Genomic DNA, 14,195 nt, shown 5'->3' with positions numbered 1-14,195 from the left:
GAATATATTGTATCCTTACTTTTCAAGTCAGACAAGCTGTACCACGTTGTGGACAAATTGCTTAGGGCACATATTCAATATTTACATAACTGCTGTCTCATTATCATTATGAGGTGCAGGCAGAGCAACAAGTATGGAATTGAGGGTGACATTTTGTGACACTAATGGGGTAGAACTGTGGTATTTTTCATAGTTAAATCCCATCAACTTTCCCATTGGTTCAAGACTACACAACTGGGTGGAGATAGCTTTCAGAAAGGTCATTAAAAGTCAAAGTAACCTATGCATTGTTGAAGGGGCAGGTGAACACATCATGAAGAACAGTGATAAGATTTTCATGCTATTGAGTCTAAAGAAAGGACTTTCTTTCATCCTCTCCATTTTCGTTAATACTTATTGCATTTTCCAACATATACAAACATAGCTAAACCATGTAGAGATTTTAACTGCAGATTTGAAGCATTGCTTGCATTTAATCAGTTATATATCTGTAAATAGATTTTTCTTTAAATATAGTAATTTGAAAATACACTTTTTTAGTCTGAAGGGTGAAAAAAATTGTCTACCATATCAAAATGGTATTCTGTATCATGCAACGTTCTCATTAAAACTTTTTCACAAGTTTCCACCTTCCCTCACATGCATTCTCCTATAGAGCTAAATATAAGAATCATCAGTGTGAATGTAACTTTCAGTGCACTGCTAGTATTATTGATGGTGCACCCTGTGGCCTTCTTCTACTCTGTGTTAGCTCTGCTGGAGGGGCAGAGTTGTTGAGTCCTTATTGTACCTTCTAGGTGTGCCACATGAAAAAACAATTCTGTTAGGTAGTGGAAAGTTTGATCCCCACCTGCTGCAAAACTTTTTTCAATCAATTTTTTTGCAAGGTAAATGTAAAGTGGAGACAGGGAATGGGGAAGGGTATGCCATTGCAGTCAAAGACCTGGGAATAATGTTGAGAATCAGGTGTTCAACACCCTACCTCCCAGAAGCCTACCAATTGCAGGGGTATTAGGATTCCTAATCATCTTTATGTTCCCTTTGGGACATCTGCTTTTTCTTCTTTTTTCTCTCACACACTTTCACACTATGCTTCACTGCATTCCCTTTCACAATAGGAAAAGCATTTTTTATTGATGGAAAAAGTATCTCATGTTTATGCCAAAAACATATGAAATTAATTTTATCAGTAGAACTTTCTTTAATATGGTCATATTGGAAAATAGACTAAAACCCAGTGTCAGCCTGTGTTGCATTGCTGCTGTTCAGTTAAAACTTGATGCACAGTTATTTAAACTTGTTGGCCCCTGGTCACAGCTGGCTGCTCAGAAATAAAAACTACAAGTCTTGTAATTCCCAGTAAATTGCCTTCATAAATAAATAAGTATTAGCAAGAAATTTCACTGGGAATTTTTCCTGCTTCTATAACAGCAAACAATATGCACCTTTACACCTATCACCTAATTTTTCTTGGACTGGAGCTTGGTAATAATTTTTACAGATATATTTTACTCATCCAGAGAGGTTTTTTTTTTCATAACCAGAACGTATTGGCAAATTTAGTGAAGAAAATATCAGGAAGCATTCATATTTTATTAGTGCACTTTTTTTTTTGGTTGTGGTGACAACCTTAGAGCTACTAGTAGAAAAAAATTCTACTTAATAGTGAAGAAGTCAAGAGACTTTGAACCTCTGTTGGGAATGTGAGATTTATAATAAGAATTCAACATTTTCCTATTTAAATTTGAGGTAGTTCAGATATTGGCTCAGCATACATGGTGTTTGCTTCATGTTTTCCCTGGTTGAGTATGTGTCTGTTTTTCTTCACTCATTGACTAGTAAATGGTAGAACTCTGGAAGGATTTGTGATCTGCAAGCCTCCCCACCAGTGTACTGGTCTAATACATTTCTTATTAAATTACAAAATCTCATCTACTGTAATCTCTGGTAACAAATGGAATTCAGAGGGGCCCTGATAAACATACTTCAAGTGTGGGAATTTCTTTCTTAAGCAAGAGCCAATGGTAGTCCATTATTTCAATGGGTTTTTGATTAAGCCCGAAATGATTATGTGGTTAATTTTGCCATGTCCATGAGCGCTAAATTGTTACATTGGCAAATTCATTATATTATTGAATGAGTAGTGGCTACATTCTACTTTATGATGAAGAAATAGTTTTTGTGTGTATACTATGTGTCCTCCAGTAACACTAGTGAGCCCAGTCAATCTTAACAGGACAACTGTTCAGTCTTTGTGAATGTAGCGTATTGGTTAAGGCACTTCTGCTGTGGATAAGTGTACAGTCAGTGCTAGTAAGCTTTCTTTTCCAACATGGCATCCCTTTCACTCACTGCACCATTTCTGAGAATTTGGGTATTCCTGCTTGCAAGGAATTTAGTGTGATGGTGTGGAACATTTAAATTAAAGCATTTCTATAAGTCCAAACAGTTAAGTCCCTTCACTTGTTTCCTTCAGAAATTGCTGTATTACCTTTTACAATTATCCAGTTAGTCCTCAGACATGTTCTATGAGAGCTAGGTTGTTGGTGTTTTGGCTTTCCACCAGCCAATCCAGGTTCTAGTTATAAGATTTATTTCAAAGCTTAAACTTTTGAAATCTTCTGTTAAAAAGCTGATGCTTTGTCAAAGGATATCAGTGTGTTCTTTGCAAAGTTGATAAATTCTCTCTTTGAGCAACATAATTTTTGTGATCTCAAATATTTTGTTTGGAGGTATTAATTCATGGTAACTATCATTGCACTTCACAATATCGGTAAATTCAAGTGATTAAGCTACTTGTAACATTTCTCAAAGGTAAGGAAATCAGTCTTGCATGTTCAATTGAAGTGTCTTCTGAAGCTGTTGTTTCAGTTAATAATAATAATTGGAGATATACCAATCTCCTAGAACTGGAAGGGACCTTGAAAGATCATCAAGTCCAGCCCCCTGCCTTCACTAGCAGGACCAAGTACTGATTTTTGCCCCAGATCCCTAAGTGGCCCCCTCAAGGATTGAACTCATAACCCTGGGTTTAGCAGGCCAATGCTCAAACCACTGAGCTATCCCTCTCCCCTCCTTATCTACCTCAACCACCTTATCAAATGTTAGCATATCTTTTGTGGCCAATTTAATAATATGATAGCACACAATGATCTTATCTATGTTGGTAGTTGTCTTACTCATTCACTTGCCTTCTACACTGTGAAAGAAAGAACATGTAATTTACAGTGGGTTTCCCTACAAGTAGGGTGACCAGATGTCCCAATTTTATAGGGACAGTCCTGATTTTTGGATCTTTTTCTTATATAGGCTCCTATTACCTCCCACCCCCTGTCCCAATTTTTCACAGTTGCTCTCTGGTCACCCTACCTACAAGGGAGATGTGAAGCGATATTAAGGTCCTTATTCCTGTTGCTAGTCCTTTTCCCTCTGGTATTAAGATGGTAGTGTCTGCCATGCAATTCATTTTCTCACTGCAAGTTTTTCTTTTTGCCCAGAAGAATAGGGGAAGGAATCCAATTCTGGGTAAAAAGGGGGATATCACCATATCCAATACAAGATATATTCTTAGCACAATATATACACACCCCTCCTTCAGACTTTTATTTTTTTCTTTTGTTTTTAGTGAGTCTGATATTTGATTGCGACTTTAATTTCTCTTCATACTTGAATCAGAGTTAGCAGTTTTCTTCAGAGAAAACAATTGGGTATGGTGAAAAAGAAGCACTGTTGGAAAGAAAATGAGGGGTTCATAATAGGGAACCCCAGTTTTGCTTTTTGTGTACATGGATTTCCCTCCTTCACAGTATTGGAAGACTCAAACTCATGTTTAACAAAGTGTATTGTGGAGAGGGCAGGAACACCCAAAAATGTGTTGAATGTGTTTCTGATCATTTTATTTTATTTTATCTTCACATCTCAGGAAATTCAAAATCTTACCAGCAGTGGGTGCATACAGTAAAGGTATAACAATTTTATTTTTATTTGACTTTTTTATTTATCTTTGGAAAAGTCAGCATACTGAACATCAAGCTTTAAAAGGATATTTGACTTTATATGGTCAATTAGCCACATTCTCTAAATTTGTGTAGTGTTCCTTGTATTAATGTAACAGAGTAAGAAAGTTATTTTTACCTAAATATTTTTTGTCATAAACTAGTGTCTTTGTCTTGACAATATTTTTATATTAGTTTAAAAATGAGAAAATGTCTCATGCACGAAATAAATGCTAAATGTTCATCTAGCCAAGGGTTTTTCTGTACACTGTATTGTGTTACATTCCATAACTGTGAGTTAGGTGTGGCACTAGGATTTGATAGGAATTTTATCACTTCTAGTAAACAGCAGTTTGGTTAATATTAATGTTTTTACATAGTCTGACTAAAAGAGAACCTTTGTTGCACAACATTGGTACTAGAAAGGATTAGTAAAATATAGTACTTTAGACAAAACTCTTGTGATTAAATAAGACATGATTACCTCAATGTGTTTTCAATAAAAATAGTTTTTTTTAAATGATACAATATATACATTAATAAGCCAAGGAAAGCTTCCAATATTACATGTACTGTGGTAACAGCTCATGCATGGGTATGAGAATACGTCATTATGTTAGAATGCATTGATAAATATGTGTCAGCCATGATAATGACATACTGTAACCCTTGTGTAGATGTAGACAGCAGGTTGTAGATAGAATGCAGCTGTGGAAATTTTTCCTACTTTAAAAAGAAGGCTACTATTTTCCTACTTTATTTTATGTCAGCCTGTCATTTATTTTTCTTGCTATTGTCTTAACTTTTAACCTGTGTTATAAGGGTTATTAAAATATGCTTTTGTATGTTTCAGAAAGGAGGTGCACTAATCAACACAGCCATGACCAAAGCCAGCCCTGCTGTGAAGACAGCATACAAATTTGTAAGATCAACACAATCTGTGCATAAAAAATTACAGAAACCACCTACAATCTCAGTTATTGTCAAAAACTGAAAAAGCGAAATAGTCCCAATATGTATTACAGAAAAACATTACAGCCTAAGAAATGGTTTTCATCTTTTATTCCTATCTTGTGAGGGAACAATAACCACTCCATGTTACTGTTTTAAGTGGTTCAGTATGCTATTATTGGGTTCATTCAAAATATACAGTAGATGCTTATTTGAATACCTATTACATATTTGAAATACAGCTGAAAACCTCTGCTTAACCGATGATCTTAAAATATGGACTCTGAAAATACTAAATCTTCATTTACACTAAGGCCCTTTACTCCTCCCTGGCAGTGTAAATTAAAAGTCAGTATAAATGTTGTTTATAGTTCTAGGTGGTGTAAAGGAGTCTTTGTGTCAATAACAATAAGTCCCTAAGGACTCCACTTTGACACCAGTGGTACCCTATCCAAAGTCGGTTGGGAAGCATTTATATTGTGTGCAAGGAACAATTTCAGTCCAAAACTTCCACCATAAGCAAGCTATTATTTGGGTGTGAGCATCTTTTAAACTTATTGTTATGGTGTTAATAAAATAGCACTAATTCAAAAAGTTATGGACTTGCACTCTTGGCCCTTGATTTACAGCTTATCTAGATGAAGCTGGGGTGTAAATCTGTACCGCTCTAGCAAGTCACATGCTAACTGTCTACATGAACCATGCTACAGTAAAAGTTACCTGATGAATTTTAATCTAGCCCACTTTGAAACAGGACTAGGATCAAAGTGTTCTAGGGAACTTTTAGTGTGTGGTAGCAGGATCCACACTGGCAGTGTGCAACAGGCTAGTGCAGTGAAGATTTACACCCCAGCTTGCCACACGCTGTTTAACTAATTTTATGTCTTCAGTTTGACAAGCAGTCCAGTTTTTAAATTATCTTTAAATGTCCCTAGATCATAAAGAATATGAATTACATTATATTATCCAGGGTATAGAAACAACGTGGTAGCTCGTAAGAAATGACACAATGATAAGTATTTTAAGTTTGGGTTCAGAGCACACAGGTGAAGAATCTTCTCTGCCTTTCTTTTGGCTTTTCTGAGGGCTCTTTAGATTGATGCATAGTAAGTAGTTCTGAATAAATCAGTGCTAGTGTGTGATGCTAGCAGATTTTAAATAAAACTTTAAAAGAGAATTTTTAATTATACATCAATTCAAACTCCCAGAAAAGTAGTGAGGAAAGAAACAGGTAAATAAATTAAAGGTACTGTATATCCACACACTCATTTATAATTTAAAAATGGTTCATTAACAGGCTAGCAGGAAATTATTCTCTTCCTCTGTTTTTCATGAGCTTAGATAGGGTTTCATGATTTCCTCCCAGCTACCCATTTTGCCCATGATGTCCCCGATCATACAACTTTCTGTATCAGCAGACTCCTTGTGTTCATGAAGCCTTATTAATTTCAGTGGGAATCTGTGCATGTTCAGGCATAGATTAAGGTGCAGGAGCAGGCCTATATATTGCCCTTTCCCCTTCCATACATGCATGCATCTACTACATGGCACCCTGTTGCTTTGTTATTGAGCTACTGAGCTTATGATTTAAGGGTCACATTGTCAAAAGTTCCCTAATCTGGCCTTCAAAACTATCCCAAGTTGTTGTACAGGCACTCCCCAGGGTACGCAAGATGCAACTTACGCAAATTAGCACAGAAAAAGTTCCATAAGCCAGAAATAGGATTTTTAAGTGCAGAAATTATTGCGTAACATACAGGTATACGTTTCCAATTTATGCAAAATTCGAGTTACACAAGGCTTTCCAGAATGGAACGATTGCGTAGGCCGGGGGGCATCTGTATTTGGAAACACTCATAACTCTCCCCACAAACTACATCTCCCTGGGTGAAAAACCAATAATTAAGATGTGTGTATCACTGACTTCCATGTGTAGAGTCTGAAGTTTTTCATATGTGGCCCTTAAATGTGAAAAGGCATAATTTTCAAGGCTACTTTTGAAAATTGGTTCTAAAAGTTAACTTGAATCTAACTGGGTTCATGGAAGGAAAACTTTCCTATTTCTCTTAAGACCAGGTTAGCATTTTTTCTAGCAAAAATAAAATGTAGAAAATTTAGAATATAATTACTTGTCATCTAGAATGGTAATTCATCTCTAAATAGAGGGATGCCCTTGGGTCCATTTTCTGTGCAAATTATTGTCATGAACAATCATGGGACTTGGCTGCCTATTTTAATGCACACAGTTTTCCCCCCTAACTATCAGCACTATGCTGTTGAGCAACGCTGGAGAAATTCTCCATCTGCATATAAAACCACTTCATTTCTTTTAAGATTGATGTTGCCTTGCAAGTTACCAGACTGGAACACTATAGCAGTGAGCTTGAAAATCTTAACAGTTTTCCAACATGAGTTGCTATTAAAATACTACTTCAAATTTAAAGGACCATCTCAAATAAAGGGGTGGACTCTAGAGACCTCTAGGTGAGGATACATTTGCTAAATTAGTGTGTTTTCACAACATTGGCCATTAGCATAGTATAGCTAACTGATACAGCCCGGGTGAAATTAGCGATAGAGATTATTATCCTTATATCACATAAAATTAAAAAAAATATTTCTTATTAAGTAGGCCTTATGAAGAATATTATTTGAACAAAGCCTATCTCTTGCACCACAGGTTAAGTCCTTTTGTTTTAATTTTCTAGGCAAAAAGTCATGCAAAGCAGGGAATAAAAGAAGTGAGGAGTAAGTTAAAACACAAGGTATGCAGTACAATTTTACTTTCTTACCTTGCTTCTTGTATCAGTTTGAAGCTTATACTTTACAAATCACATGAGATTTGTGTTTTTAATGACTTTTGAAATATGCTTAGCCCTTTGTTCAACAATACATTTTTTCATAACGAGCCCTCTGGCAACTATCTGTCATTCTATGCATCCACTGAATAATCTCTTTATTGTTTGCATATTTTATCATAGAACAACAGAGATCTTCAAAGATACGTTAACAGGATGTATGTTTTCATAAAACTGATTGCTTTGATATCACAATTGAAGCCTTTGCTTCAAGCTGAGAATTTAAGACAGGATAGTCTTGCAGTACAATGTAATTCAGAAGGTGTAGTTGTCTGTTTTGGATTCATAAGATCTGAGCACGATGTTAATGTTTTAAAATAGAGAAACATTTAAACTTTGAAAAGTAACATAGAAATATCAGAATGAAGCTTGGTTTAGGCATTTAAGGACAGTTTTCCTAATGAGTTTTATTTCTTCACTTATGATTTTCCTTGTGAGAAGAGGGAACTAACTTCAATGTTGTTTTATACTTTTCTCAAATATAAAGTTTAAAAAAAAATTTCATAAGCATTAATGGATTTAAATTATATACATTCTAAAAGCTTCATTTGAAAACTTCACTCTGTGAAAGATGCATTTGATAACTATTAACTTTTTGCAATGCTGTATTTCATTTTGTTAATAGATATGACCTTGTGACAAATGTTTAGTAACAAGTGATCTGTATTAACAAAATTATTTTTAGTACACTATGTATACATAGGATATGTAAATAAATATTGTAAACATGAGATTTCAAATCTATTCTGTTGTGTAGGAGAGTGATGAAGAATATGGAACTTGTAGCTCTGGTGTACTACAGTGTGCACCAGTGTACACATTACACAATCAGAAAAGAGGAAATTCAGAAAAACGAAGACTTGCCCAGGTAAGTCACCTGAAACCCGTGCTATCACTTTCTTAAAATATGGAGGGAAACTGTTTTCCTGTTACAGTAGTGTGTTAAAATATTATGGTAAATACCTTTATTACCATCTGTATGCAGGAAATATGATATGGCTTATCATATATCATCCTCCTGGAGGGAAAAAAATAGGAAATTCAGCAGAGAGATGAGGTTGCCAGCTACATCTCTAGTTAAAGAAATCACAATTTATTGTTAGAAATAGGACTATATTTTCAAACAAATATTTAAAATTATTTCATAAATACTGTTTAAAAGTACTATAAGAAAGAGTACAAAACAGATAAATGCTAGGAATATTGCAGGTGTGATCTATTGAAAAGTTTAGTTAGTAGTATGTATCTTTTATGGACTCTCGTTAGAGAAATAATTTCATAGGCATAAAACATACATTTCAGGTCAAGCATGAATATTAGTTTTTGAATAAAGTCATTCTGATATATTCACATATGCCCAAGCCGATTTTCACTGATAAACTGTCTTTCTACAACCCTAAAATACAGTGGTATGTGTTAATACTTTACCTAAAGCCAGGTGATTTTGAGAGAGGGCATGCCTTTAATTCAGACCTTACTCAAGCTGATTATCATATAGTGAATTTACTACTAAGTCAATTAGCTAACAGTGTGTCAGATGTCTTGTCTTTCTGTTCTCAGTTCCTTTAGTGGGTCTGGTTCTCTGTAACAGGTGTAATATCTCAGTTTTAGCCCAGTACTAATTCCCGAATGCCCAAATTCTATTTGAATTATTGCTTTATTCTGTATAGAGTAATACACAGTTTCGGGGTTTTGTGATCTCTTTTGAATAAGAATATATATATTTTAATAATATATATAAACTCCTGCTTTTGATACCACACATGTTTCTTCCTTCAATAAGAAGTGTGTCCTGTAGGTCAAATGAGTACCTCTTCGAATTGACAGTTGAATTTACCTGACTATTGACACTATTTTACTTTATATATAATAATAATGATGTTATGATAAAATTCTAATTTTGTAAGCCCATGTATTCAGGTGTTTTGAATGATAAAATAGAAAGTGTTTGTGGAAACTAATATACAATTAGGGTAGATTAATGACTTGCTCAGTAGAATTTTAGAAAATGTATGGTAATACTGAGGCCATTGGTTCCAGTGGTATAAATAATGTAGGCTGATCTATTTTAATTATGCAAGTGGATTCTCTTCTGTAACATGTTTTTCAGGTTTCTTTTTAAATACAGTAATACTAAAGTCTGCAAGTGTGTGCTGTCAGTGTATTTTCACATAGACTAACACAGTGTGTCCTTTCTTTCAAGAACCTTGTGTAGTTTAAATTTCCTGACTTGACTGTTGAGACAGAAGATATGCAGATACATTTAGAATTTTAAAAATGTAGTATTTATAACAGAGATTGATACTTATTTATTTTAAATGGTAAACTGTCATCTAATATACAGAAACTTTTTCTTTAACCACATCTGTGCCGCATAGCACTGCTTTTTTCAGTACACATACCCAAATCTGTTTATATGTTCATTTAAACTTTTATGCAAATGTACAACACAAATATAGCTAAAATATGTGTATGAATATTCAGATGCTTTTAAATGCTGCATATATAGAAAAGCTGTTAGTTTATTAATTTACTTCATGGTCAGGTCTGTCTGCTGTTCCACTTTAATTGTTTAGTTTTAGTACTGGAGTCAACACCAATAAATTGTATCAAAGTAAATTTTATTATTAGATATTAACGTTTCTTCTGAAGGACTGTGTTATTGTATAATACTTAAACATGTATATGATTTTTCATTCATACAATCGTACTAAAGCTCAGTATTATACATCTTTTCTGCAGGCTAGCCAACTTTTTATTTTTGAAACAGCATACACGTCTTTCAGAATGATACAGTGTATCAGGTCAGAGCAGCTGAGATTTTTTTTGTCCTATATAGAGCAAGGAAAATCTTAATGTGCTTTAAAAAGTGGGGGTTTGTTTACGAGGCAAGCTCCGTTACTAATGGCTCCATATCTTTGCCGAGCTGAGAGAGCAGCATGACCTATGTCCCCACCCCATCCTCTACCCTGAATGTCACATGCACTCAGTGGGCAGGAAAAAACAAGCTGTAATCACTGACCAAGAAGTTTGGTCTTCTACAGTTCCAAAAAATGCAAACTGGGCTTTGCGGTCCCAAAACATCATTATCTATGTGGAGTCTCAGGCTGTCCTACGTGTTATAATTAGTGCTGTTTTTAAACATGGAGGCTCTTAGTATCAGTTAATAATAATGCAAGATCCATTGAACTAACTGTTGGCTTTGAGAGCTTGCATCTATATAAATTATATTACTTATTATTATTAATATTATTATTAAAAGAAAGTGAATTGCATTCATTGCTACACTTCATAATTGTAGAGCTTTGTCTGAAGCTTTCCTTCCTGCTGATTAATCTTTTTGTCCAGGTTTCTAAAATGGCGCTGCTCACTGTCATCTCACTGTAGTAACTGAAAAATAAGATAGTGCTAATGGTCACAAGTAGCTTATGCATTTAAATATACATTTTAAATAATGGATAAAGGGTGGTTCATTGAGAAATCAACTATGAGAATACTTCTAAAATCCCAGACAGTGTAGATTTTTAAGTCTTCTTACCTCAAAACAATGAGGGCTTCCCCCAGCCCCCCACTCCTCAACCATCTCACAGTAAGTCATTTTAAAGTACTGCAACATAAAGAATTTAATGTTACACTTTCTGTTTCATGTCAGGCCTATTGATGGGAGTTTTTATTTCCCCATTGCTGCTTTTCAGCAAACCATAAATGCCAAATTAGTCATTTGAAATTAATTCAAAAATATTGTTGATAATTTAAAAAAAATACTTTATAAAATAGTGTATGATGCTGAAGTTCTCTTGATTCTAGGGATCAGTTTAATGACTGTTTCATTACCAGGAGATTTTGTACAATAGAATGTGAATCTGCATTTTACCCCAAAAAATAGTAGTTTGTATGCTGGTCTACTAATTAGTACGGTTATTTCCTGTTTTGTTGATGAGGCTTAAATAAATGTCAAGGGTACAGCCATGAAGATCTTCCAATTAGGCTTTGCGTTTGTAAAACCCAACCCCTTTGCTTTTGTGTGAAGATGACAGTTCCAACTGCAGCCTCAGCCTAACAGGGCTCAAGGGAAAGGATTCTTCTCTGGTTTTATTGAAAACAAGGCCAGTTTGGCCCAGTGAGAATACCGGCACGGGTCACAATGCAGAGCCTTTTTTAACAATGAATATTTACTAATCTTTATCATTGCCCTTGTGGTTGTTTTTAAAAAAATTAGACTTTAAAAAAATCAGAATGAATTATGATATGTAAAAGAGCTGCTGAAGCTTAATCAGAGGATAAATAATTAAATCTCTTATCACAAACTATAGTGATTATATTGGTTTCCTTTAATTAGCATTTGGGAAATCTTTCCCAAAGAAAGCAAAACAAAAAACAAAACAAAAAACCCACAATTCAACTTAGCCTAAGATAGATAGTGTTAGAAAAATTGTTCATTCTCTCTCTCTCTCTCTCTCTCTCTCTCTCTCTCTCTCTCTAATATACGTTTGAGCTCACTCTTGCTTAGGTTAGCTATTCTGGGCTTTTTGTGTGTGCGTGAGCTTAGCTGTATTGCAAGTCAACATTAACAGATGGATTGCCCTAAGCAAGGGAAAACCACAACAACAAAATCTAGTGAAAGTAGAGGATTGAAGCTTTTTATTGTTAAGCCTTATTAAAACCTTGGCATGTACACTACTGTTAACTGTTTCATGCCTTGAACTAATAGCATTTCTCTGATATTTTCTGTATTCTAAGTAGACAAGATGCATGAGATAATATGAGAAATTTCCAATTAAATGTTTTGAATGACAAACTAAAGCAAAACATGAGATTGTTTCAGCCCATGTTTACATTATTTTGCCACATATTATTAGGAAATTACACTCTGTTGACTATGCTTTTACTATTTACCAACATTTTTTGGTAATACATGAATTAAACTACTGAGAACTCAGTTTTTCAGAATTCATTTTAATTCCTTTTCTTTACATGCATTGATGCAGTGCAGATTTCGGGGTGGGGGCAGGGGAGTGTACACAGACACAACCATGTTTCTACCATATTGCTTAAAATACAAAAAAAAAAAAAGAGTTTCAGTAAGAAAAAAGGAGGAATACCAGGAAGATCTGTTTGTTTTCATGAATATGATCTATGTAATTTTACCATATGTAACCATTATCCCAGGTGATTGGTGGCTTATTTAAAAGGGAACATTGCTGGGTTTAAATAGTCATTATGTATTCAGTGGCTTATAAAACATGCTAGCAGATTTGCAGAGTACTGTGTAACAGCTATGAGCTCATTTTATAATTAACAAGCTACCAATGCACCCTTGTCTCAAAGGAAATAGACGTAAGACTTATAGGCATGCAGTAACTTGTAGCCATAATAAAAAATAGGGAATTTGGATTGTAAGTGTGGATTTACTGGGAATCCCAATGTGTCCCTGCTACTTTACTTACACATATATCAAAGCAACCAAGTTAACTACTTGTCATGACTATGCAATATTTTAAATATAGTGTTTTAAAAATCTCATTTATAATTGAAACCTCTTTATGTAACAAGTGTAACTAAAACCAGTTCGGATTAAACCTTTTATCTTGCTTTCCCCAAACATAAGTGAATTGACCAAATAAAAGTATTCTTTCTCTTTTCTTTTTAAAGCAGAACATAGATGTGACTTTCAGATACTTACTATAAATATAGTATAATGAATAGAACATCCACAGTTCAAGTGATAGAATGTGTACTTTGGCTCCTCCTCAACAGCTATAGTAAGTCTCAGAGGAGGAGGCAACATTCGGCATCTTCAGGAGAATACCGAATGCCCCATCTATCAATACCATCTCCAATGGCTAGCAAACAAATGACACAAATATTAGCTGCAAAGAGCCTCCAGTACCTGACTACCCTCCCAACCTGGTAAAAGGTGATTATGGCGGGTCATGGTGAGAATAGAAAGGAAATGGGAGAAGAGGAGAGTGGAGCAAAATTGGGCCATTGGAGTGCTGCTGAAATAAATACTGCAAAAGAGGGAGACACAAGTCCCATTATCAAACACGAATCGAACATCTTCATAATTTTAAAAATCTAAAAGTTGTGGTTCCATGCTTTCTGTTGTATCTGGATTCAGCTGAAATGTTTGGGGTCACATTTGGGAAACACAGAATAATAGCTTCTGTCCATATGCCTCCTATCTACTGAAAATCCTACATGGATCTTGGGTAGCTTTAATCCTCATTGAATAATTAAAGTAATGAAGATAAAATATTATAATTGACAGATGTCATATGCAGTAACAATTAGCAGTTTTGAATTTGTAATTTAATAGTGTGCTTCATCTTTAGGGAAACTTTTCCTATGAAGTATTTGTTCTGCAATAAACTTCGGTCAATTGGTAAAT

General features: G+C 34.7%; 1 protein-coding gene across 2 annotated transcripts in view; it reads left to right on the top strand.

Moving 5' to 3' along the window:
* DENND1B (DENN domain containing 1B) overlaps nt 1-14,195 on the top strand; it is a 253,203-nt gene that overhangs the window by 213,606 nt on the left and 25,402 nt on the right. For both annotated transcript variants that reach the window (XM_039484997.1, XM_039484996.1), the window contains 4 exons: nt 3,923-3,963; nt 4,849-4,917; nt 7,655-7,711; nt 8,562-8,672. In XM_039484997.1, the coding sequence (XP_039340931.1) occupies nt 3,923-3,963; nt 4,849-4,917; nt 7,655-7,711; nt 8,562-8,672 (278 nt within the window). The remainder of the gene's footprint in view (nt 1-3,922; nt 3,964-4,848; nt 4,918-7,654; nt 7,712-8,561; nt 8,673-14,195) is intronic.

The sequence above is a fragment of the Mauremys reevesii genome, linkage group 8 (genome assembly GCF_016161935.1).
Source record: "Mauremys reevesii isolate NIE-2019 linkage group 8, ASM1616193v1, whole genome shotgun sequence".
NCBI classification, from domain to species: Eukaryota; Metazoa; Chordata; order Testudines; family Geoemydidae; genus Mauremys; species Mauremys reevesii.
The sequence above is the reverse complement of the archived record's forward strand: the minus strand, read 5'-3'. Positions and strand labels throughout refer to the sequence as shown.